This window comes from Oncorhynchus tshawytscha, linkage group LG29 (assembly GCF_018296145.1).
Source record: "Oncorhynchus tshawytscha isolate Ot180627B linkage group LG29, Otsh_v2.0, whole genome shotgun sequence".
Taxonomy (NCBI): domain Eukaryota; kingdom Metazoa; phylum Chordata; class Actinopteri; order Salmoniformes; family Salmonidae; genus Oncorhynchus; species Oncorhynchus tshawytscha.
This window is the reverse complement of record NC_056457.1, coordinates 11,636,324-11,660,549: the sequence shown is the minus strand read 5'-3', so window position 1 is coordinate 11,660,549 and position 24,226 is coordinate 11,636,324. Positions and strand designations below refer to the sequence as shown.

Below are 24,226 nucleotides of genomic sequence, written 5' to 3'. Positions count from 1 at the left end.
ATTTAGAGTTCGTATGTTGTTTAATAGCCTGTTGAAATGTTGAACGTCAATTAAAGAATAATTACTTCTCAAGCAGAGTACATTTTTTGTCTCCTCTTGGCCGGCTATGGAAGGTTGTAGCGCAGCCTCTGAATGTCAGAGACAAACCAAATATATCCCATATGCATCGGAGTCACGTCTTTCCCCAGCATTTTACAGCTTGCTTCTAGCATAAAGCATTGCAGACTAAAGCAACGTTATACAACGCTTTATATAATCAGGTCCACTTATTATTATTTTTAAAAATCTTACATTAACAAGGGCTTTATCCATTTTCTTTAACAAAAGCCACACTACCTCCACATACACCCTCAATTCGAGATCTGATTTTAACTTAACACAACCAAGCTCTTCACTGACACTGAGGTATTTAAGGAGTGGTGACTGAATGAATTGGCTGATAAAAACTTTGGATAGTAGACTATAATTTTGTATGTCAAACAGGTAGACCTACCGCTTATTTCTTGAGTAGGAAGACAAAGGCTCCAACACAAAACCCTATTGTTGTTAGTAGCCTAAAGTCAAATTAAAATGAAGACTGTTAAAATGAATTAGATCTTCTCGAATTAGCCTACTTTCAGCACCCATGCACTGTCCAGATATCCCTCTAGTGGTGTGGGGGGCTGTGCTTTGGCAAAGTGGGTGGGGTTATATCCTTCCTGTTTGGCCCTGTCCGGGAGTATCATCGGCTGGGGCCACAGTGTCTCCTAACCCCTCCTGTCTCAGCCTCCAGTATTTATGCTGCAGTAGTTTATGTGTCGGGGGGCTAGGGTCAGTTTGTTATATCTGGAGTACTTCTCCTGTCTTATCCGGCGTCCTGTGTGAATTTAAGTATGCTCTCTCTAATTCTCTCTTTCTTTCTCTCTCTCGGAGGACCTGAGCCCTAGGACCATGCCTCAGGACTACCTGACATGATGGCTCCTTGCTGTCCCCAATCCACCTGGCCGTTTTGCTGCTCCAGTTTCAACTGTTCTGCCTGCGGCTATGGAATCCTGACCTGTTCACCGGACGTGCTACCTGTCCCAGACCTATTATTTGACCATGCTGGTCATTTATGAACATTTGAACATCTTGGCCATGTTCTGTTATAATCTCCACCCGGCACGGCCAGAAGAGGACTGGCCACCCCTCATAGCCTGGTTCCTCTCTAGGTTTCTTTCTAGGATTTGAACTTTCTAGGGAGTTTTTCCTCGCCAATGTGCTTCAACACCTGCATTGCTTGCTGTTTGGGGTTTTAGGCTGGGTTTCTGAGATATCAGCTGATGTACGAAGGGCTATATAAATACATTTGATTTGTCTGATTCTCTCCTTGTGACCCCCCTGCGTCACCATGCCCAGGGGAGCGGTGGCCTCCCTAATCAACCCTGACCCTAATGGTCGACTGTCTAAGGCATGAAATGGGAAGGGCATAGCCACTGGAACAATGGGGATCCCTAAACTATGTGCGAATGATCTGTCTATGAAATTCCCAGTCGCGCCTGAATAGACGAGCGCCTTATGCTGGGAATGCGGGGAAAACTCAGGAAAAGTAACATACAAAAACAGGTGTGCAACAGAGGGCTCTGGGTGAGAATCATGCCGGCTCACCTGGGGTGACTCCAGAGTGCCCTGTCTGCTGCCTCCTGCACTCCAGAGTGCCCTGCCTCCTGCACTCAGGGAGACCTCCTCCGGTCTCCCTGAGTGCAGCACCTCCCAACTCCCTGGGCATCGGAGCGGTGGTGCTGGGGTATGGAAATGACTGATCCTGCTCTGGACGTCCGCGGATAGCCAGCAGGTTATCCAGCCGAATGGACAGGTCCACCAGCTGGTCAAAGGTGAGGGTGGTGTCCCTGCAGGCCAACTCCCGACGGACGTCCTCGCACAAACTGCAGCGATAATGGTCGATCAGGGCCCTGTTGTTCCATCCTGCACCGGCGGACAGGGTCCGAACGTCCATTGCGAACTCCTGGGCGCTCCTCGTCCCCTGCCTCAGATGGAAGAGATGTTTACCCGCATCTCTACCATCGGGCGGGTGGTCGAAGACTGCCCAGAAGTGGCGGGTGAAATCCTCGAAGTGGTCCAGTGCCGCGTCTCCTTCTCCCCACACAGCATTGGCCCACTCCAGGGCTTTCCCTGAGAGGCACGAGACAAGGGCGGACACCCTCTCACTGCCCGAAGGAGCCAGGTGGACGGTTGCCAGGTATAGATCCAGCTGCAGCAGGAAACCCTGGTAGCATGCAGCCGTCCCATCGTACTCCCGGGAAAGGGCGAGATGAATCCCACTGGGACCGGGTGCGGGGGGGCGCGAGTAGTGGAGAAGCCTGTTTTGCTGGTGGAGGCGCTGGAGGAACTCCCTGTCTCTTCCAGCGGTCCATGGTTTGGACGACGCGGTCCATGGTGGCGCCGAGATGGTGGAGCATCGCCGCATGCTCCCGGGCGCACTCCGCGACCCCTATACCAGGGGCACCTGCTCCTGCTGACTCCATATTCCAGTGTGGAATTCTGTAACTGGCTGCAGGAAAGTCAGGCGCAGGAGAGCAGAAATGGGTAACAACCGGAGCAGTTTAATGTGGCAAAACAAACTGCACCCAGAACAACAAAATATGGGTTGAAATAACCCATCGCAAACCAGTCTGAAGTGCACATACACTTTACAACAAACAATTCTACACACAGACATGGGGGGAACAGAGGGTTATATGCACATCAAGTAATGAGGGAATGTAAACCAGGTGTGCGGGAAAACAAGACATAACAAATGGAAAATGAAAGGTGGATCAGCGATGGCTAGAAGACTGGTGACGTCAACCACCGAACGCCGCCCGAACAAGGAGAGGAACCCACTTCGGTGGAAGTCGTGCTCTCTCTCTCCCTGGATTTGTTTTAAATAAGAGCTGCTCACAAAAAACGGTCTGTATGATATGTCAGACTTAGCCATAAAAAATGCGCAGACTTTTAGAAACAAAGCATCTAATACTGGTGGTCCACCTTGGCCAAGGACGTGAGGGTTTATGTTTCCTCCTGCTCGGTGTGCGCCCAGTGTAAGGCTCCTAGGCACCTACCCAGAGATAAGTTACACCCCTTACCCGTTCCACAACTGCCATGGTCTCACCTGTCGATAGATTTTCTCACAGATCTCCCCCCATCACAGGGGAACACCCCGATCCTGGTCGTTGTGGACCGTTTCCCAAAGTCCTGCCATCTCCTTCCTCTGCCCGGTCTCCCTACGGCCCTACAGACTGTGGAGGCCTTGTTCACTCACGTCTTCCGGCACTACGGGGTGCCTGAGGATATAGTGTCTGGAGAGCGTTCGTGGAGCGTCTGGGTGTCTCGATCAACCTTACCTCAGGTTTTCACCCCGAGAGTAACGGGTAGGTGGAGAAGGTTAACCAGGATGTGAGTAGGTTTCTGCGGTCTTATTGCCAGGACCGGCCCGGGGAGTGGGAGGCGTTCGTGCCCTGGGCAGAGATGGCCCAGAACTCGCTTCGCCACTCCTCCACTAACCTCTCCCCCTTCCAGTGCGTACTGGGGTATCAACCGTCACCACAGTGAGGCCCCGGTGTTCGCACCGGGAGACTGGGTCTGGCTCGACCCAAAACCTGCCCCTCCGCCTGCCCTGTCGGAATCTGGGTCCGCGGTTTGTGGGGCCGTTTAAAGTCCTGAGGAGACTGAACAAGGTTTGTTACAGGTTACAGCTCCCTCCGATTACCGTATTAACCCCTCGTTCCATGTGTCTCTCCTCAGGCCGGTGGTGGCTGGTCCGCTCTAGGTGTCTGAGGTGCGGGAGGTTCCTCCGCCCCCTCTGAACATCGAGGGCACCCCGGCATACGCTGTTCGCTCCATAATGGATTTGAGGCGTCGGGCGAGGGGCCTTCAGTACCTCGTGGAGTGGGAGGGGCACAGTTCGGAAGAGAGATGCCGGGTTCCGGTGCTGCAGGAGTTCTACCGTCTCCGTCCGGATCGCCCTCCGGTTCGTCCCTGAGGCCGGTGTCGGTTCCTCTCCTTGTTCGGTGGTCGACGTCACCGATCTTCTAGCCATCATCGATCCACCTTTCATTTTCCATTTGTTTTGCCTTGTTTTCCCGCACACCTCTGATCCCCCCCATATCTGTGTGTGGAATTGTTTGTTGTAAAGTGTATGTGCATTTCAGACTGGTATGCGACGGGTTATTTCAACCCGTATTTTGTTGTTCTGGATGCAGTTTGTTTTGCCGCATTAAACTGCTCCGGTTGTTACCCATTTCTGCTCTCCTGCGCCTGACTTCCCTGCAGCCAGTTACGCACCTCTTACAGTGTGTGCGTGTGTGTTTGATGTTGCAATACTTAGTCATGGCAACACCATTTGTTTACTGCTGCATGCAGTGGAGATTTTAGCATGTACATCTTGGTGGGGCAAACTCCCCCCATAATGTTTTGATGCATGCCAGCAAAGCCACTACACAACACTAAACAATACATGAATTGCACTATAACGGTGACAAACGGTGCCCACAAACTGTTAGGGCCTACATAAAGCTGTCCCAACATCAGTGCCAACACCTTACCACTGCTACACCTGGCTATCAGCGGAGCCTTGTCTGGCAGTGAAACTGTTAATTCAGCCTCATTTACTGCTTTTTTTAAAAACATATCTGATATGGCTGACTTACTTAAACAAATGTGGTTTCTACTGAAAATGTAAATGTACAAACTGTGGCAGAAGGGGACAATGGGCGGGTAAGAGGCAATTCGTAATTTCGATTAAGACAATAATGAGCGAGCTAGAACAGACATAGTCAATACAATTTGTTCAGTAGTGTAATGACCCTGGGTTTATAAGTGTGGATATCGACTCTACCGCACGAGAATGCTTTTGCGGCAGAGTCGATAGCGCCCTGGACTTTGGGCTAGAAGGTCGATGGTCTGAGGCCTGCTCCTTGCTGTTTCATTACATTGGTGTCAGAAGTGATTGGACCTTGCATCCACGACAGTGTGTGTGCTTGGCCTGTGAGCGCGTTCCTGTAAGACGTAGAGTCGTAAGCTAGCGCGAGGACGCGCTCTTTGAAAGGAGGGAGTAGTGTAACGACCCTGGGTTTATAAGCACGGAAATCGACTCTGCCACACGAGCATGCTTTTGCGGCACAGTCGATAGCGCGCTGAACTTCGGGCTATAAGGTCAAAGGTTCGAGACCTGCTTCCTGCTGTTTCATTACAGTACTTTTGAAATGTACAGAGACAGAATTCAGAACATGGGTCATTCTTACAGTATTCTCCCTGTACACCAAGTCAGAACCGTAGGATAAATAAAGGGGGCATATAAGCAGACAATGGAAACTCTTACAATATTTGATTAACACATTTCTCTAAAACAGGCTATAGGCTAAATGTGCACCATCAAGTCAAAACAGTAGGCTAACTTATGAGGGGAAAAGGGACCAAATTATTAGGGTGAGGCACATGGGCTACTAACAGCTTACTACACAACATACACTTTGTATTACTTCCTTATGTCACGTTCTGACCTTAGTTCCTTTGTGATGTCTTTGTTTTAGAATGGTCAGGGCGTGAGTTGGGTGGGTAGTCTATGTTCTTTTTTCTATGATTTGGTATTTAGTGTGTTTGGACTGGTATGGTTCTCAATCAGAGGCAGCTGTCAATCGTTGTCCCTGATTGAGAACCATACTTAGGCAGCCTGTTTTCACCCTTGAGTTTGGGTGATTATTTTCCGTTTCACCATTCGGGACTGTACTCCTCGTCAGAGGAGGAAGAAGACCATTACAGAATCACCCACCAACCAAGGACCAAGCAGCGTGGTAACGGGCAGTGGCAGAAATCTCAAGACTCTTGGACATGGGAGGAGATTTTGAATGGAGAAGGACCCTGGGCACAGGCTGGGAAATATCGCCAGCCTAAGGCAGAGCTGGAGGCAGCGAAAGCTGAGCGGCGGTGGTATGAGGAGGCAGTACGGCAGCGCAGCTGGGACGAGAGGCAGCCCCCCCCAAAAAAATTGGGGGGCACACCGGGAGTGTGGCTAAGTCAGGTAGGAGACCTGAGCCAACTCCCCGTGCTTACCGTGGAGAGAGGTGGACCGGGCAGGCACCGTGTTATGCCGTGAGGCGCATGGTGTCCCCGGTACACCGGCATAGCCCGGTGCGTTACATCGCAGCGCATCGTATCGGCTGGGCTAAAGTGGGCATCGAGCCAGGTGCCATGAAGTCGGCTCAGCGCATCTGGTCTCCAGTGCGTCTCCTCGGGCCGGGGTACATGGCACCAGCCCTACGCATGTCCCCGGTTCGCCAGCACAGCCCAGTGCGGTCTATTCCACCTCAAGGGAGTATCCAGCCAGGCTACAGGGAGTATCCAGCCAGGTAGGGTTGTGCAGGCTCGGTGCTCGCCTCCACGGTCCGGTCTATCCGGAGCCTCACCCACGCACCAGGCCTCCGGTGGCAGCCCCCCGCACCATGCTATCTCTCCGTCTCCTCCCTACAGGTGCTCCTGCCTGTCATGCCCTGCCAGAGTTTCCCGCCTGTCCAGCGCTACCAGAGTCTCCCGTCTGTCCTGAGCTGCCAGAGTCTCCCGTCTGTCCTGAGCTGCCAGAGTCTCCCATCTGTCCTGAGCTGCCAGAGTCTCCCGTCTGTCCTGAGCTGCCAGAGTCTCCCGCCTGTCCAGCGCTGCCAGAGTCTCCCGTCTGTCCTGAGCTGCCAGAGTCTCCCGTCTGTCCTGAGCTGCCAGAGTCTCCCGTCTGTCCTGAGCTGCCAGAGTCTCCCGTCTGTCCTGAGCTGCCAGAGTCTCCCGTCTGTCCTGAGCTGCCAGAGTCTCCCGTCTGTCCTGAGCTGCCAGAGTCTCCCGTCTGTCCTAAGCTGCCAGAGTCGCCCGTCTGTCCTGAGCTGCCAGAGTCGCCCGTCTCTCCTGAGCTGCCAGAGTCGCCCGTCTGTCAGGAGCTGCCAGAGCCGCCCGTCAGTCAGGAGCTGCCAGAGCCGCCCGTCAGTCAGGAGCTGCCAGAGCAGCCCGCCAGTCAGGAGCTGCCAGAGCCATCCGTTTCTCCGGTGCTGCCGGAATCGCCCGTCACTCCGGCGCTGCTGGAATCGCCCTTCGCTGCCGGAGTCTCCCGTCCATTCGGGACCCGTTGTTAGGGTCCCCAGTCCGATGTCGGCGGCGAGGGTCGCCGCTCGAAAGGCGCCACGGAGGCGGGTTAAGAGGAGGAGAAAGACTATGGTGGAGTGGGGTCCACGTCCTGCGCCAGAGCCGCCACCGCGGACAGACGCCCACCCAGACCATCCCCTATAGGTTCAGGTTTTGCGGCCGGAGTCCGCATCTTTGGGGGGGGTACTGTCACGTTCTGACCTTAGTTCCTTTGTGATGTCTTTGTTTTAGTATGGTCAGGGCGTGAGTTGGGCGGGTAGTCTATGTTCTTTTTTCTAAGATTTGGTATTTCTGTGTTTGGCCTGGCATGGTTCTCAATCAGAGGCAGCTGTCAATCGTTGTCTCTGATTGAGAACCATACTTAGGCAGCCTGTTTTCACCCTTGAGTTGTGGGTGATTATTTTCCGTTTCAGTGTTTGCACCATTCGGGACTGTTTCAGTTTTCATTTTGTTTTCTCTTGTTCTTTTTGTATTATGTATTCATTCTCATTAAATTACATTATGGATACATACCATGCTGCACTTTGGTCCTCCGATCCTTCCTACTACTCCTCGTTTGAGGAGGAAGAAGACCATTACATCTTAGCTACAGTATACATATCTCCCTGGCATATTACATCATTTATGCAGCAGCATACAAGACATTTTCGGACTCATCTTGTTTTGCTGTGTTCACTTGAACAGGAAGGTGGCAAATTTTGTCATCAAAGTCTGTCGTTCTCTGGATTTATGGTTGTTTCAAGGCAACTGCGAACTATGGAAAAAAACAAGGTTGAATCATGATGTCAGTGATCTTCAGGTCGGAGCTCTAGAAAGATGCCTGAGTTCCCGACTTGGAATTCCGAGTTGGATGGCCGTTCAAAAGTTATTTCTCAGTCGTGGCTCATTTTTTTCCAAAATTCCCAGTTTTCTTGAACTCACTGAAGTCTGAGATTTCCCAGTTCCCAGACCCTTAAACCCAGACTTGGACCACACACCCACTCCACTGAATAGCAGTCTAGGGATTGCTTTGCAATGCTTGCAGTTAGCCACTGATTCCTTCCAAACCACTCATTGTTGAATTTGCGATTTCCAACTTGTTAGGTAATGTTTATGTCCAATTGCCGATGACCACCGATATGTTTTATCTATAATTTCTCTTCATCATTTCTCTTCATATGACAAGCATTGAAAAGGCTTTGCCAGTAGATTGTTGACTTGATTCATGATGATGACTGCTAGCTAAGATTCTGAAAGTATGATGTTGACATGATCAGTCCAATCAAAGCTACGATACATATAACGTGATTTGACGTAATTTTATCTGTGACCAATGACCCTGAGCCTTCTTGGATGGGCACTTCTAATGTAACTCTATGGCAGCACCCAAGGGGCTTGAATTTTTCAGCTCTCCTCGTAGATTTTGTGGTGACGCAGTGTCCCCATGAGTGACAGAATACTGAGCCAATCACGGCACAACTAAAGAACATTACCAACCCCTATGCTCCGTATTTTCCGCTGGCTGCCCCACCACCACAGAAAGCACTTATCTAGGCTGAAACACCCACATTTTGGAGCTGCCTTACTGAATAAAGAAAAAAAGAGACCCTGTTTATATGCAGCTTTATTAACACAATGATTTAAAAAAATGTTTTTTATTGTTTGCAAACTGATATGTGAGACACGTATTAATGTCAAAATAACATGCAAAACAGGAACAAAATGTTTAATTTTTTTTGCTAAACACCTGCCTTGAATGACGGGTCACCACTGGCTGCATGCATAGTTCAGTGCGTTGCACAAGTAGTCCTACTGCAATTCCTTATGTGACTCAATATGCTGCAGACCTAAAAAAAATACAAAATAATATTCAGGACAAATATGCTGCAATCATTCCTCCACAGACTGGTGCCGGGACCAGGGTTTGAGAAAGGCTGGTGTAGGCTATGGATAATTTTATTGAGACCACACTGGGCGCACTTGATATTGCGCTGATATTGCCCGGCCAGCAGAGAATCAATAATGAGCGGCATCATTGGGCAGACATGAGATACTATAATAAGCAACTAATTCTCAGACCCTGAGCAATATAACATTTAATTGATTTTCAAATTACACGACCCTCCCCTGGAATACATTTCTAAAATACTAAACCTTCCCTGACTGAAATTGAAAAAGCATGACCCCTCCCCCATTTTCCTCCAGGTAACTATTGTGTACATTTTGACCTCTCCCTAAACAACCTGAGTGGGGCATCTTCATTTACATGTCATCTTTGGCTCTACCACCAGTGTCTTTTTCCCCAGGCTGGTCTCATGGACTATATCTAACATAGTAAACAAAAATCTGGGACATTCAAATTAGTATGATATGTTATGTTTCTTATGTTTGCAGCTGTTATGTTTGCAGCAAGCTAGCTGCAAACGAGTGGCTACTATGAGCTAACGCCTCAGTCCCGAAGCAAGCACCAGCTAGCCTTGAGCTAGCCTCGAGCTAGGCCCATATACCAGCTAATTCGAGGGCTACAATTCCTCCTTTGCCAATTGGCCTGGACCCTTTATTGTCGACACGGAGCCCCATCGATCCATCACAACTGGACTGCTGACATGATCGCCCGATGTGGTCTCAACAGGCTATTCTGTTACGATGTCGTCGAAGAACTATCTACTAGCCCCGGCCCGCTAGCTTTTCTGAACGCTATGTCCCCTGCTCACCTAGCGTAGTAGTGACTACCGAACGGCACCCTGTCTCACCTATTGCTGCTCTTTTGACCCTATGATCACTCGGCTACACAGTTGATGCCCCCTGGACTGTTTCAATAACACGGTACCTCATTTCATTTACCTTCTCGGCCCCAGCCTCGAACTCAGGTCCTGTATGTACGTAACTGACCCGATCTGCCCATTAATTTCCATTTACCCATTGTTGTCTTAGCTCTCCTGATCAACACCTGTGATTGCTTTATGCCTCTCTCTAATGTCAATATGCCTTGTCTACTGCTGTCTTGGCTAGTTCTTATTATTTTATTTCACTGTAGAGCCCTCATCCCGCTCAACATGCATTAGATAGCTCTTTTGTCCCACCCCACACACATGCAGATACCTCACCTGGCTTAACTGGTGCCTCCAGAGACAAAACCTCTCTCATCGTCACTCAACGCCTAGGTTTACCTCCACTGTACTCACATCCTACCATACCATTGTCTGTACATTATGCCCTGAATCTATTCTACCACGCCCAGAAATCTGCTCCTTTTTTTCTCTGTTCCCAACGCACTAGACGACCAGTTCTTATAGCCTTTAGCCGTATCCTACTCCTCCTCTGTTCCTCTGGTGCTATAGAGGTTAACCCAGGCTCTGTAGCCCCCAGTTCCACTCCTATTTCCCAGGCGCTATCATTTGTTGACTTCTGTAACCGTAAAAGCCTTGTTTTCATGCATGTTAACATCAGAAGCCTCCTCCCTAAGTTTGTTTTATTCACTGCTTTAGCACACTCCGCCAACCCTGATGTCCGAGGTCTGAATCCTGGCTGAGGAAGGCCACCAAAAATTCAGAAATTTCCATCCCCAACTACAACATTTCCCGCCAAGACAGAACTGCCAAAGGGGGTGGAGTTGCAATCTACTGCAGAGATAGTCTGCAGAGTTCAGTCATGCTATCCAGGTCTGTGCCCAAACAGTTCGAGCTTCTACTTTTAAAAATCCACCTTTTCAGAAATACGTCTCTCACTGTTGCTGCTTGCTTGTTATTGTTTTTAATTTTACCTTCATTTATACAGATTTTTTCTCATTGAGATAACATCTCTTTTCCAAGAGAAACCTGGTCCAATAGCAGCAGAGGGAACAACGTTTCAGACCATCTTGCATACACTAACACAACATTAAACAAAACTATAAACACACATACAGTACAACAAAAACATTGTACATGTCACGCTCGTCTAATGAAATAACGGACCAAGGCGCAGCGTACGTAGAGTTCCACACCTGTGGAGGTGCACTGAAGACCTGGTGCGTAGAGCTGGCACAGATGGTGCCGGAACGATGACGCACTCCGCACGGTGAGTTCGGGGAGCTAGCATAGGACGTACTGGGCTGTGGAGGCGCACTGGAGACCTGGTGCGTAGAACCGGCACAAATTGTACCGGAACGATGACGCACACTTCAGGGCAAGTATGTGGAAGAAACCCAGGACATACCGGACTGGGGAGGCACACTGGAGGCCAGATGCGTGAAACCGGTGCAGATGACACCGGACTGGTGCCAGACTCCTCAGCACGCCCACGCTGCAGCACTCTCATCACCACCACCTCTCTCCGGAATCTTTCATAGAGTTCCTCCTTTGACACCCTACGGTCTCTGGCTCATTTCTCGGCTCTGTCGACCACCCCGTGTGCCTCCCTCCAAAACAAATTCTGGCTGTCTTTTGGGCTTACTCTGTGGCCGCGAACCCCGGCGTCGCAGCTGTCCTCCCTTCTTTCCTGTCATCTGTTTCCACGGCAGGCTTTTGTGTCTTGTCAAGACCTCCTCCAAGTCCAGGATATTCTCTCCTCGATCTCCTCCAAGGACCAGGATGCCATCTCCTCCTGGGCACGCTGTTTGGTCCTGGTGCGGTGGGATCTTCTGTCACGCTCATCTAAAGAAATAACGGACCAAGGCGCAGCGTACGTAGAGTTATACACAAATGTTTAATCAAATGAAACTCACAAAAACAACAAAGAAGAATAAACGATATGTGAAGCTCAAGCAGTGCTCACAGGCAACTAAACAGAAACAAGATCCCACAAAAACCAGTGGGGAATTGGCTGCCTAAATATGATCCCCAATCAGAGACAACGATAAACAGCTGCTTCTGATTGGAAACCATACCAGGCCATCATAGAAATAATTAACCTAGATAGGAACACCCCCCCAGTCACACCCCGACCTAACCAAAATAGAGAATAACAAGGCTCACTATGGTCAGGGCGTGACAGTACATTAAAAACACAAACATCTTGAATAAAAACAGCTGGCCTAAAAACAATTACACTCTTCTATGATATATACATCGATCAAGTGTTTAAACTCCACCAACGAAACTAGATCATTACATTTTAAAATGTTCATGACAGAACATTATAGACCCCCCTCAGCCCCCAGCTGTGCCCTGGACACCAGATGTGAATTATTTGCTCCCCATTTATCTTCAGAGTTCGTACTTTTAGGTGACCTAAACTGGGATATGCTTAACACCCCGGCCGTCCTACAATCTAAGCTAGAGGCCCTCAATCTCACACAAATTATTAAGGAACCTACCAGGTACAACCCTAAATGCGTAAACACGGGCACCCTCATAGATATCATCCTGACCAACCTGCCCTCTAAATACAGCTCTGCTGTCTTCAACTAGGATCTCAGCGATCTCAGCGATCCGTAATGGGTTCGTGGTCAAACGACTACCCCTCATCACTGTCAAATGCTCCCTAAAACACTTCTGCGAGCAGGCTTTTCTACTCGACCTGGCCTGGGTATCCTGGAAGGATATTGACCTCATTCAGTCAGTAGAGAATGCCTGGTTATTCTTTAAAAGTGCTTTCCTCACCATCTTAAATAAGCATGCCCCATTCAAAAAATGTAGAACCAGGAATAGATATAGCCCTTGGTTCACTCCAGACCTGACTGCCCTTGACCAGCACAAAAACATCCTGTGGCGTATTGCATTAGCAGTGAATAGCCCCCGCGATATGCAACTTTTCAGGGAAGTTAGGAACCAATATACACAGGCAGTTAGGAAAGCAAAGGCTAGCTTTTTCAAACCGAAATTTGCATCCTGTAGCACAAACTCCAAAAAGTTCTGGGACACTAAACTCCATGGAGAATAAGAGCACTTCCTCCCAGCTGCCCACTGCACTGAGGCTAGGAAACACTGTCACCACCGATAAATCTACGACAATTGAGAATTTCAAAGAGCATTTTTCTACGGCTGGCCATGCTTTCCACCTGGCTACCCCTACCCCGGTCAACAGCTCTGCACACCCCACAGCAACTTGCCCAAGCCTCCCCCATTTCTCCTTCACCCAAATCCAGATAGCTGATGTTCTGAAAGAGCCGCAAAATCTGGACCCCTACAAATCATCAGGGTTACACAATCTGGACCCTCTCTTTCTAAAATTAACCGCCACAATTGTTGCAACCCCGATTACTAGCCTGTTTAACATCTCTTTCGTATTGTCTGAGATCCCTAAAGATTGGAAAGCTGCTGCGGTCATCCCCCTCTTCAAAGGGGGAGACACTCTAGACCCAAACTGTTACAGACATATATCTATCCTACCCTGCCGTTCTAAAGTCTTCAAAAGCCAAGTTAACAAACAGATCACCGAGCATTTCGAATCCCACCATACCTTCTCCGCTATGTAATCTGGTTTCCGAGCTTGTCATGGGTGCACCTCAGCCACGCTCAAGGTCCTAAACCATATCATAACCGCCATCGATAAATGACAATACTGTGCAGCCATCTTCATCGATCTGGCCAAGGCTTTTGACTCTGTCAATCACTGCATTTTTATCGACAGACTCAACAGCCTTGGTCTCTCAAATGACTGTCTCGCCTGGTTCACCAACTACTTCTCAGATAGAGTTCAGTGTTTCAAATCGGAGGGCCTGTTGTCCGGACCTCTGGCAGTCTCTATGGGAGTGCCACAGGGTTCAATTCCCGGGCCGACTCTTTTCTCTGTATACATCAATGATGTTGCCCTTGCTGCTGGTGATTCTCTGATCCACCTCTACGCAGACGACACCATTTTGTATTCTTCTGGCCCCACTTTGGGCATTATGTTAACTAACCTCCAGACGAGCTTCAATGCCAAACAACTCTCCTTCCGTGGCCTCCAACTGCTCTTAAATGCAAGTAAAACTAAATGCATGTTCTTCAACCGATCACTGCCCGCACCTGCCTGCCCGTCTAGCATCACTACTCTGGACAGTTCTGACTTCGAATATTTGGACAACTACAAATACCTAGGTGTCTGGTTAGACTGTAAACTCTCCTTCCAGACTCACATTAAGCCAATCCAAAATTAAATCTAGAATCGAGTTCCTATTTCGCAACAAAACATCCTTCACTCATGCTGCCAAATATACCCTTGTAAAACTGACTATCCTACCGATCCTTGACTTCGGCGATGTAATTCACAAAATAGCCTCCAACACTCTACTCAGCAAATTGGATGTAGTCTATCACAGTGCCATCCGTTTTGTCACCAAAGCCCCATATACTACACACCACTGCGACCTGTATGCTCGCATTGGCTGGCCCTCGCTTCATATTTGTCGCCAAACCCACTGGCTCCAGGTCATCTGTAAGTCGTTGCTAGGCAAAGCCCCGCCTTATCTCAGCTCGCTGGTCACCATAGCAGCAACCACCTGCAGCAGGCGCTCCAGCAGGTATATTTCACTGGTCATCCCCAAAGCCAACTCCTCATTTGGCCGCCTTTCCTTCCAGTTCTCTGCTGCCAATGACTGGAACGAATTACAAAAATAAATCACTGAAGCTGGAGTCTAATATCTCCCTCACAAAGTTTAAGCATCAGCTGTTAGAGCAGCTTACCGATCATTGCACCTGTACACAGCCTTTCTGTAAATAGCCCACCCAACTACCTCATCCCCATATTTTTTTGTTCCTTTGCATCCCAGTATCTCTACTTGCACATTGATCTTCTGCACATCTATCACTCCAGTGTTAATGCTAAATTGTAATTATTTTGCCACTATGGCCTATTTATTGCCCTACCTCCCTAATCTTACTACATTTGCAAACACTGTATATAGATTTTTCTATTGGGTTATTGACTGTACATTTGTTTATCCCATGTGTAACTCTGTGTTGTTTGTGTCGCACTGCTTTGCTTTATCTTGGCTAGGTCGCGGTTGTAAACTTGTTCTCAACTGGCCTACCTGGATAAATAAAGGTGAAATATTTTTTTTGCATGATTACATAGGACAGAGGGTTATTTAAAGGGACATTTCACCCTGCCTCTACTGCTGCGTATAGTCATTACTACACTGAACAAAAGTATAAATGCAACATGCAAAAAAGGGTAGGTGCGTGGATCAGAAAACCAGTCAGTATCTGGTTGGACCAGCATTTGCCTCATGCAGCGCGACACCTCCTTTGCATATTGATTGTGTCCTGTGGAATGTTGTCCCACTCCTCTTCAATGGCTGTGCAAAGTTGCTGGGAACTGGAACAAGCTTTCTTACAAGTCGATCCAGAGCATCCCAAACGCGCTCCATTGGTGACATGTCTTGATGAGCATGCAGGCCATGGAAGAACTGGGACATTTTCAGCTTCCAGGAATTGTGTTCAGATCCTTGCGAAATGGGGCCGTGCATTATCATGCTGAAACATGAGGTGATGGCGGTGGATAAATAGCATGACAATGGGCCTCAGGATCTCATCACAATATCTCTGTGCATTCAAATTGCCATCGATAAAATGCAATTGTGTTCGTTGTCCGTAGCTTATTCGTGAAGAGCACACTTCTCCAGTGTGCCAGTGGCAATCGAAGGTGAGCATTTGTCCACTGAAGTCAGTTACGACGCCTAACAGCAGTCAGGTCAAGACCCTGGAAAGGACGACGAGCATGCAGATGAGCTTCCCTGAGACGGTTTCTGACAGTCCATTGCAGAAATTCTTTGGTTGTGAAAACTTACAGTTTCATCAGCTGTCTGGGTGGCTGGTCTCAGAGGATCCCGCAGGTGAAAAACCCGGATGTGGAGGTCCTGGGATGGCGTGGTTACACGTGGTCTGCGGTTGTGAGGCCAGTTGGATGTACTGCCAAATTCTCTAAAAAAAACGAGGCAGCATATGGTACATTAGATTCTCTGGCAATAGCTCTGGTGGACATTCCTGCAGCCAGCATGCCAATTGCACGCTCTTTCAAAAATTGAGACAACTGTGGCATTGTGTGTGACAAAACTGCACATTTTAGAGCTGCCTTTTATTGTCCTGAGTGCAAGTACACCTATGTAATGATCATTCTGTTTAATCAGCTTGAGAGAAATAAGCTTTTGTGTGTATGGAACATTTCTGGGATCTTCTATTTCAGCTCAGGAAACATGGGACCAACACTTTACATGTTGCGTTTATATTTTTGTTCAGTATACAGTACCAGTCAAAAGTTTGGAAACACCTACAAATTCAAGTTTTTTATTTTATTTTTTACTATTTTCTACATTGTAGAATAATAGTGAAGACATCACAACTATGAAATATATATATGGAATCATGTAGTAAGTAAAAAAGTGTGAAACAAAGTAGCCACCCTTTGCCTTGATGACAGATTTGCACACCCTTGGCATTCTCTCGACCAGCTTCATGAGGTAGTCACCTGGAATGCTTTTCCAACAGTCTTGAATGAGTTCCCACATATGCTGAGCACTTGTTGGCTGCTTTTCCTTCACTCTGTGGTCAAACTCTTCCCAAAACCTCTCAATTGGGTTGAGGTCTGGTGGTTGTGGAGGCCAGGTCATCTGATGCAGCACTCCATCACTCTCCTTCTTGGTCAAACAGCCCTTACACAGCCTGGATAGTCCCACTAAGCGCAAACCATATTGGATGGCGTATCTCTGCAGAATGCTGTGGTAGCCATGCTGGTTATGAATTCTAAATAAAACAGAGACAGTGTCACCAGCAAAGCAGCATCACACCTCCTCCTCCATGCTCCACGAGAACCATACATGCAGAGATCATCTGTTCACGTATTCTGCGTCTCACGAATACACAGCGGTTGGAACCAAAAATCTAGATTTTGGACTCATCAGACCAAAGGACAGATTTCTCCCATTGTGTCCATTGCTCATGTTTCTTGGCCCAAGCAAGTCTCTTCTCCTTATTGGTGTCCTTAGTAGTGTTTTCTTTGCAGCAATTCTACCATGAAGAATCTGATTCACGCAGTCTCCTCAGAACAGTTGATGTTGAGATGTGTCTGTTACTTGAACTCCATGAAGCATTAATTTGGGCTGCAATCTGAGGTGCAATTAATTGCAAATATCCGAGGCTGGTAACTCTAATGAGCTTATCCTCTGCAGCATAAGTAAGGCATAGGCAGCATAGGTAACTCTGGGTCTTCCTTTCTTGTGGGCGGTCCTCATGAAAGCCAGTTTCATCGTAGCGCTTGATGGTTTTTACGACTGCACTTAAAGAAACTTTCAAAGTTCTTATCATTTTCCGCATTGACTGACCTTCATGTCTTAAAGTATGATGGACTGTCGTTTCTCTTTGCTTATTTGAGCTGTTCTTGCCTTAAATGGACTTGGTATTTTACCAAATAGGGCTATCTTCTGTATACCACCCCTACCTTGTCACAACACAACTTATTGGCTCAAACGCATTAAGGAAAGAAATTCCACAAATGAACTTTTAACAAGGCACACCTGTTAATTGAAATGCATTCCAGGTGACTACCCCATGAAGCTGGTTGAGAGAAAGCCAAGAGTATGCAAAACTGACAAGGCAAAGGGTGGCTACTTTGAAGAATCTCAAATATAAAATATATTTTGATTTGTTTAACCCTTTTTTAGTTACTACATGATTCCATATGTGTTATTTCATAGTTTTGATGTCTTCATTGTTATTCTACAATGTAGAAAATAATGAAAAATAAAGAAAAACGCTTGAACAAGTCAGTGTCTCCAAACTTTCGACTGGTACTGTATACATTTTATTAAGCACAATGTGACTGCAACAGACAGGTTGGAATGTCTGACTGAAATACAGGATAAATCAACCTTTTTTTCAACGTTTATGTTATTTGAATTTGTTGATAAAATGCGGGATATAGTTGTTTGGTTTCAGGACGCGGGTCATAGGGCCAAAATGTGGAACTGTACCGCCAAATCTGGATCATGTACACTATATATACACAAAAGTATGTGGACGCCCATTCAAACTATTTCAGACACACCCGTTGCTGACAGGTGTATGTAACAGTCATGCAATGTCCATAGACAAACACTGGCAGTATAATGGCCTTACTGAAGAGCTCAGTGACTTTCAACATGACACCGTCATAGGATGCCATCTTTCCAACAAGTCAGTTCAGTCAAATTTCTGCCCTGGTCAACTCTAAGTGCTGTTGTGGTGGAAACGAACGCAAAGTGGTTGCTCACAGAATGGGACCACCGAGTGCTGAAGTGTGTAGCAGGTTAAAATTGTCTGTCCTCGGTTGCAACACTCACTACTTAGTTCCAAACTGCCTCTGGAAGCAATGTCAGCACAATAACTGTTTGTCGGGAGCTTCATGAAATGGGTTTCCATGGCCGAGCAGCCGCACACAAGCCTAAGATCACCATGTGCAATGCCAATAGTCACCTGGAGTGGTGTAAAGCTTGCCGCCATTGGACTCTGGAGCAGTGGAAACGAGATCTCTGGAGTGAAGAATCACACTTCACCATCTGACAGTCCGACCGACAAATCTGGGTTTGGCGGATGCCAGGAGAACACTACCTGCCCCAATAAATAGTGCCAACTGTAAAGTTTGGTGGAGGAGGAATAATGGCCTGGGGCTGTTTTTCATGGTTTGGACTAGGCCCCTTAGTTCCAGCGAAGGGAAATCTTAGCACTACAGCATTCAATGACATTCTAGACGATTCTGTGCTTCCAACTTTGTAGCAATAATTTGGGGAAGGCCCTTTCCAGTTTCAGCATGACATTGTCCCGGTGTACAAAGCAAGGTTCATACAGAAATGTTTTGTTGAGATCGGTGTGCACAGAGCCCTGACCTCAACCCCATCGAAACACCTTTGGGATTAATTGGAATGCTGACTGCAAGCTAGGCCTAATATCCCAACATCAATGACCGACCTCACTGCTCTTGTGGTTGAATGGAAGCAAGTCCCTGCAGCAATGTTCCAACATCTAATGGAACGCCTTCCCAGAAGAGCAGAGGCTGTTATAGCAGCAAAGGGAGACCAACTCCATGTTAATGCCTATGATTTTGGAATGTTGATGTTCAACGAGCAGGTGTCCACATACTTTTGGTCGTGTAGTGTTTACGTCATCATAGTTCAAGTCCCCTGTTATTTTCTTGACAAGTTCTCATACATTTGGGAGGGGATACTGACTGTCCTTTTGCCTGACGACTCAAACAGAATTATTTTGCTGCTCTTTGTGGAGTAGTGGTTGGCCAGAGCAAGGCGTTTGGGTAGCAGGCAAACTGTACTACTGTTCTTGCCGTGGATAAACCATGATTAGAGAATAAATGGAGCAAGCGTGACCCCTGCTGTTCAAATACAGTAATTTAAAGAAAGCGGTACCACAAGCGGCTGGTTATATGGTGTGGATTATCATTTGCTGACTGTCTTGTCTGAGTACACATTGCTACAGACAGTTATATTGATATTGAAACGAAGCGACGAAGTGTTCAAACGTGTGTGTAGTCTGTATAAACATTTTCTTATTTTAGAATAACTGTGGTTTTCGGGGCGTTTCCCACTGTCTGTCAGCAGTTTTGATAGGTTCAAATCGCGTTCTGTAATGTAGCCATTGGCTCTGGCTACTAATCTTTCCTTGACATGCAAGCCAACAACAAGGCACATAGCTAGCTAGTGCAAAGAACCACTGAAAGTATGGATTCCACTCCGGTAAGTTGCAAAAAGCCAACTGGCTTAATACTTTCACTTCTAAAGAATAACAGTTATTACTTAGATAAGTTGGTACAGTAGTAACTAACAGTTAGCTAGCTAATTGGATAACGTTAGCTAGCTATGCTAGCTATTGTACCTAGCACATTCTCCATTGTAAATTCCCGTAGCAGTAGTTCGCTTGCTAAAATGACAGTAAGCTAGCTAGCTACCGGTAGTTATCTGCATTACGATACAAATGGCCCTGTTTAGGTTAGAATGAGCTCAAGTAAAATACCCGGACATTGATCATTTCCTTGAAGAAGTGGAGTTCAGAGTGATCATCATGTCACGTCGAAGTTTCTAACCTAGAGTAGAGGTCCTAGACTATAGCAAAGATTTTTTGTAACTAAACCAAGATTGACCACAGACTGTCGTTTACAATAGGAATAAATCCTCTGTGAAGTGCGCGTGTGCAATAACTCCTTCCCGTTGCACTCGAAACAACGCGATTAAAAAAAAACTTTTGGAAAGGGTAAAGTCCACTCGGTTCATATCAGATTGTAGTTTTAGGAACCGAAAACTGTATTGATCCGTTGTCAGTTTAGCCTACATTTCACTGATCTTAGTAGCAGAAAGCATTTTTTAAATTTGTGTCCAAGGCAGCTGTCAATGATCAAGATTAGGCTACTTTTCATAGATTTTTATTTATTTATGGCGGTTTGAGCGCGGGAGGCACTAGTAATGTCTGCAGTTTTCGATTTGGCTAAATACATATCTTTGCCAAAATTCGTAATCTTTCCCATGTCTTATTCGACTAGTAGTTGTTCTGAAATGTTTATTGCTTGCTTACATTTTACTCCCTCTGTTTAATATAACACACACATTGATTATTCATTTTGGTTGCCTGGAAGTTTGTTCTATAGAAAGTATTTGACTCTGTGTGCCACAGAAAGTACTTAACTCTAGTGACAAAATTAAAGGAATTAGAAGGGCCGTTTTCTTGCCTGTCGAAATTCTCCCACCCCCCAACTATTTTAGGACTGCAAGGCCTGGCACACTTCAGAATCATTTTGGTAGCTCATGTTGACCAGTAGTGTGTGCCACGGAAAGTATTTGACTCTAGCCACAAAATTAAGGAAATTAGAAGGGGGGGGGGATGTGTGCCACTTTTTGTGGCACACATCAGTCAAATACTTTCTATAGAACAAACTTCCCGTCAGGATAGGCAACTGAAATGAATAATTAATGTATGTGTGTTATATTAAACAAAGGGAGTAAAATGTAGGCAACCAATAAACATTTCAGAACAACTACTAGTCGAATAAGACATAGGAGAGATTACGAATTTTGGAAAATACATTTATAGACTAATACAAACCGAAAACTGCAGACATTACTAGTGCCTCCCCCGCAATCAAAGGACACTAATAAAAAATGCTTTCTGCTACTAAGATCAGTGAAATGTAGGCTAAACTGACAACGGAGTGAAGAGCAGAAATCTCAACTAGCAAGCAAGTCACAGCAATGAAGAATTGAGTGTGCTCGTTCACGCGAAGGGGGGGGGGATTTTTGGCACAACACCGGCCAGTGGGCTTCCTCTCATGAGTGGAAATGCCAAGCAGATGCTTCACATTTATACATCTGAGGAAATATCTGTCTCAATGTTCTATCTGTGATTATAGTTTATTAATTGGCACTGGAAGTACAATACAGCTAGCTAGATACCAACTAAGCTAGCCAGCTAGTTGAAAATACATATGAAATTGTTGTGCTTTATCAGACCTAGAAAACAAGCTTGTTTGACAACACAGCATTTCCCTATAAGGATAAATCTCAAGGCTAGCTCACTTCAATCAGCTGCTGTCTTGGGTCAAACTTGCACTTTGTCGAGCCAAACAATCACTCCATTCATCAGTCACACTTCATTCAGGCATTATTGACTGAGATTGATTGACTTTGTAGGGCATCATCTGATTGTCCTGCTCGACGACACCAGGGGCACCCTTTGCCCAGCCCCTTTTGTGTTCGGGCAAGAGTGCGGTTTGTGTATAGGCCTGCCATTTGTTATGACATTTCCTGTTTGTCTCACACCCCCATGGCCTTGTGTTGCAGACTATCGGAGAGTTGTTCCATACCCTGTGTGAGATGGGCTTCAGTGAGGAGCAGATCCAGTCTGCCGTGCAGGCAGGACACTTCTCAGTGCCTGATGCAGCTGAGTGGTGAGTCCTCCCAAACCATAACCCTTAAATGGACAGGCAAAGAACTATGTTTTCCGATGTCAAGACCGGTGTCGTCAATAACTAAACTGGTCAAATGTTGTTTTTTCACCCATCTTTTTTTTCTGTGTTTTACGGCAGGCTTTTACAAGGTGAAAATCTGAGGCACAAGCTGGTCAAAAATCCACCCCAGCCAGTTTCAACAGCATTTGCTGCATTCAACCCTCCCAATGATGCAGGGAGCTCTTGCCCCCCAAGCACATCACACTCACAGACATCGCCCAATGACAGTAGAGGTGTGACACACCATTATGATATTTCATCAGACATTTGTTTTCCATGGTTGATTGCATACTGTAATGTAATGGTCCATTGTCTAATTGTGCACAATTGACCACTTGTGGTGTCTTTTATCCATTTTGTACAAATCAGGTAACGGTCTTGTAAAACTTGGAACAGTGAGTGGCTTTGCCTTGTTTCCAGCGGCATATACAGAGGAACTGTGTACAGGACAGGACATAAGGCATAAGTTACAGTAAATTATCCAAGCTTTTTGTTTCCAAGCTAATCTCCCTCCCTCCAAAATCTACCAATAATGCCTATTTGTTATAACATAGTGATGACATTGATTACATTTCAGTATATGATGTCTTAGTGGTGCATTTGACATATTGCCATCTTGATCATGGAGGAGTTTTTGGAAACGATTGGAAATGGCATGTGTAGTTTTAGCTACTCTAGGAAGTGACTTTGCAGGCTAACTTATTGCTGCCCCCCCTTCTCATTTAGTATCTCAAGTTGAAGGCCAACTGGGGTAGTGTAGGCTGGTGGTAGCAACTCAATTTTCATTCTTCTTTTGTGTGTGATTTTAAAATAATTGGTTCAAGGACATGCATGTGGTGTGATAGTACCAATAATTGCTTCTATGATTGTGTAAAAAAATATGTAAATATTTACACGAATACTGACCTCGAAGATTGCCATTTTCCCATTCACCATAATGTGAATCTTACTTTCTGGAAACAGCCTCCAGTACTGCGTTCGACCTTGAACTACTTTGTGACTTCAATGAGAGGGGGCAGTGGCGTCAGGTAGGCTAGTGGTTAGAGAGTTGGGACAGGAAGCGAAAGGTTACTTGTTTGAATCCCCGAGCTGGCAAGGTGGAACAATCTCAGTATGGCAGTTAACCCCCACAATAACTGCTCTCCGGGTGCCGATTATGTGGATGTTGATTAAGGCAGCCCCGCACCTCTGATTCAGAGGTTTAAATAAGGAAGGCACATTTCAGTTGAATGCATTCAGTTGCGCAACTGACTAGGTATCTATCCCCTTTCCCAGTCGTTCTCCCCTGCCTCAGACACGTTCCTCGTTTGAAATTGTAGCCTTAAATATATATTACTTAACTGAAGTTTTGGGAAAAAACGCCAACCTACTCTGGACATAGCATAGTAGCTAGTTATTTGACTCTTTATTTCAGCAGTGACCGTTCTGTTTCTAATGTGTGTCTGAAGGCCCCTCTTTAGTCCTGGGACCCCCGCAACCCACCAGCCCATCCACAGACACCCCACCGTTGGAGTCCCGTATCAGGCAGGACAAGAGTGACTTTCAGGAGCAGCAGAGGATGCGTGTGGCCAACGAGGCCAGGAACGAGAGGAGGCAGAAGAAACAGGTCAGCAGCACCTGCCTGATGGATCAGCTGAAACACACTGAGCACACACACACCCAGCATAGCCACAGGGTATTCAACATGCTAGTCTAACATACTGCAGTGCATATTGCCTTGTGACACAATTTACACTGAAGATTGGTATATTCAAATGATTGAGACTCTATATTCAGCCCTTTTGCAAAAAAGTCACACTCAGACATGGCATTCCTGTGACGTGTGTGTTACCTCAGGAGCGTGAGCTGGTGCTGAAGCGTATTGCTGAGGACCGGAGGAGCTTACAGGAGAAGAAGACCCAGCCGAGCGCCCCCACTGAGACCACGTCCCCCCCTGGCAGCAGCCAAGGCCAGAGGCTGGGGGGTACGGTCCAGACTAGTGTAGACAACAACTGCATCCTCATGGTGAGACTGAGCCCTCTGGCAATGTTTACATGCAGCGCCTTCAGAAAGTATTCACACCCCTTGACTTTTGTTGTTACAGCCTGAATTTAAAATGGATTAAATTGAGACTTTTTTTGTCACTGGCCTACACACAATACCCCATAATGTCAGTGTTTTTTTATTTGTTGAAATTTCTACAAATTTAATTAAAAGAAAAGCTGAAGTTTCTTTGAGTCAATAA

At 46.7% G+C, this 24,226-nt stretch overlaps 1 protein-coding gene and 1 long non-coding RNA gene across 3 annotated transcripts in view; one reads left to right on the top strand and one right to left on the bottom strand.

Moving 5' to 3' along the window:
- Window positions 1–8,769: 8,769 nt before the first annotated feature.
- On the bottom strand, window positions 8,770–20,190 carry LOC121841312. The gene is made up of 3 exons (XR_006080283.1): window positions 20,019–20,190; window positions 11,554–11,753; window positions 8,770–8,966 (listed from the first exon to the last, which is right to left on the bottom strand). It is a non-coding gene; the product is annotated as an uncharacterized LOC121841312 (long non-coding RNA).
- LOC112227936 overlaps window positions 19,440–24,226 on the top strand; it is a 17,437-nt gene continuing 12,650 nt past the window's right edge. Inside the window, exons 1-5 of one of the 2 annotated variants that reach the window (XM_024392959.2) lie at window positions 19,440–19,741; window positions 21,836–21,942; window positions 22,081–22,235; window positions 23,451–23,608; window positions 23,839–24,006. In XM_024392959.2, coding sequence (XP_024248727.1) covers window positions 19,727–19,741; window positions 21,836–21,942; window positions 22,081–22,235; window positions 23,451–23,608; window positions 23,839–24,006 — 603 coding nt within the window. In that variant the 5' untranslated portion in view covers window positions 19,440–19,726. The remainder of the gene's footprint in view (window positions 19,742–21,835; window positions 21,943–22,080; window positions 22,236–23,450; window positions 23,609–23,838; window positions 24,007–24,226) is intronic. The other variant, XM_024392960.2, reaches the window with a different exon arrangement.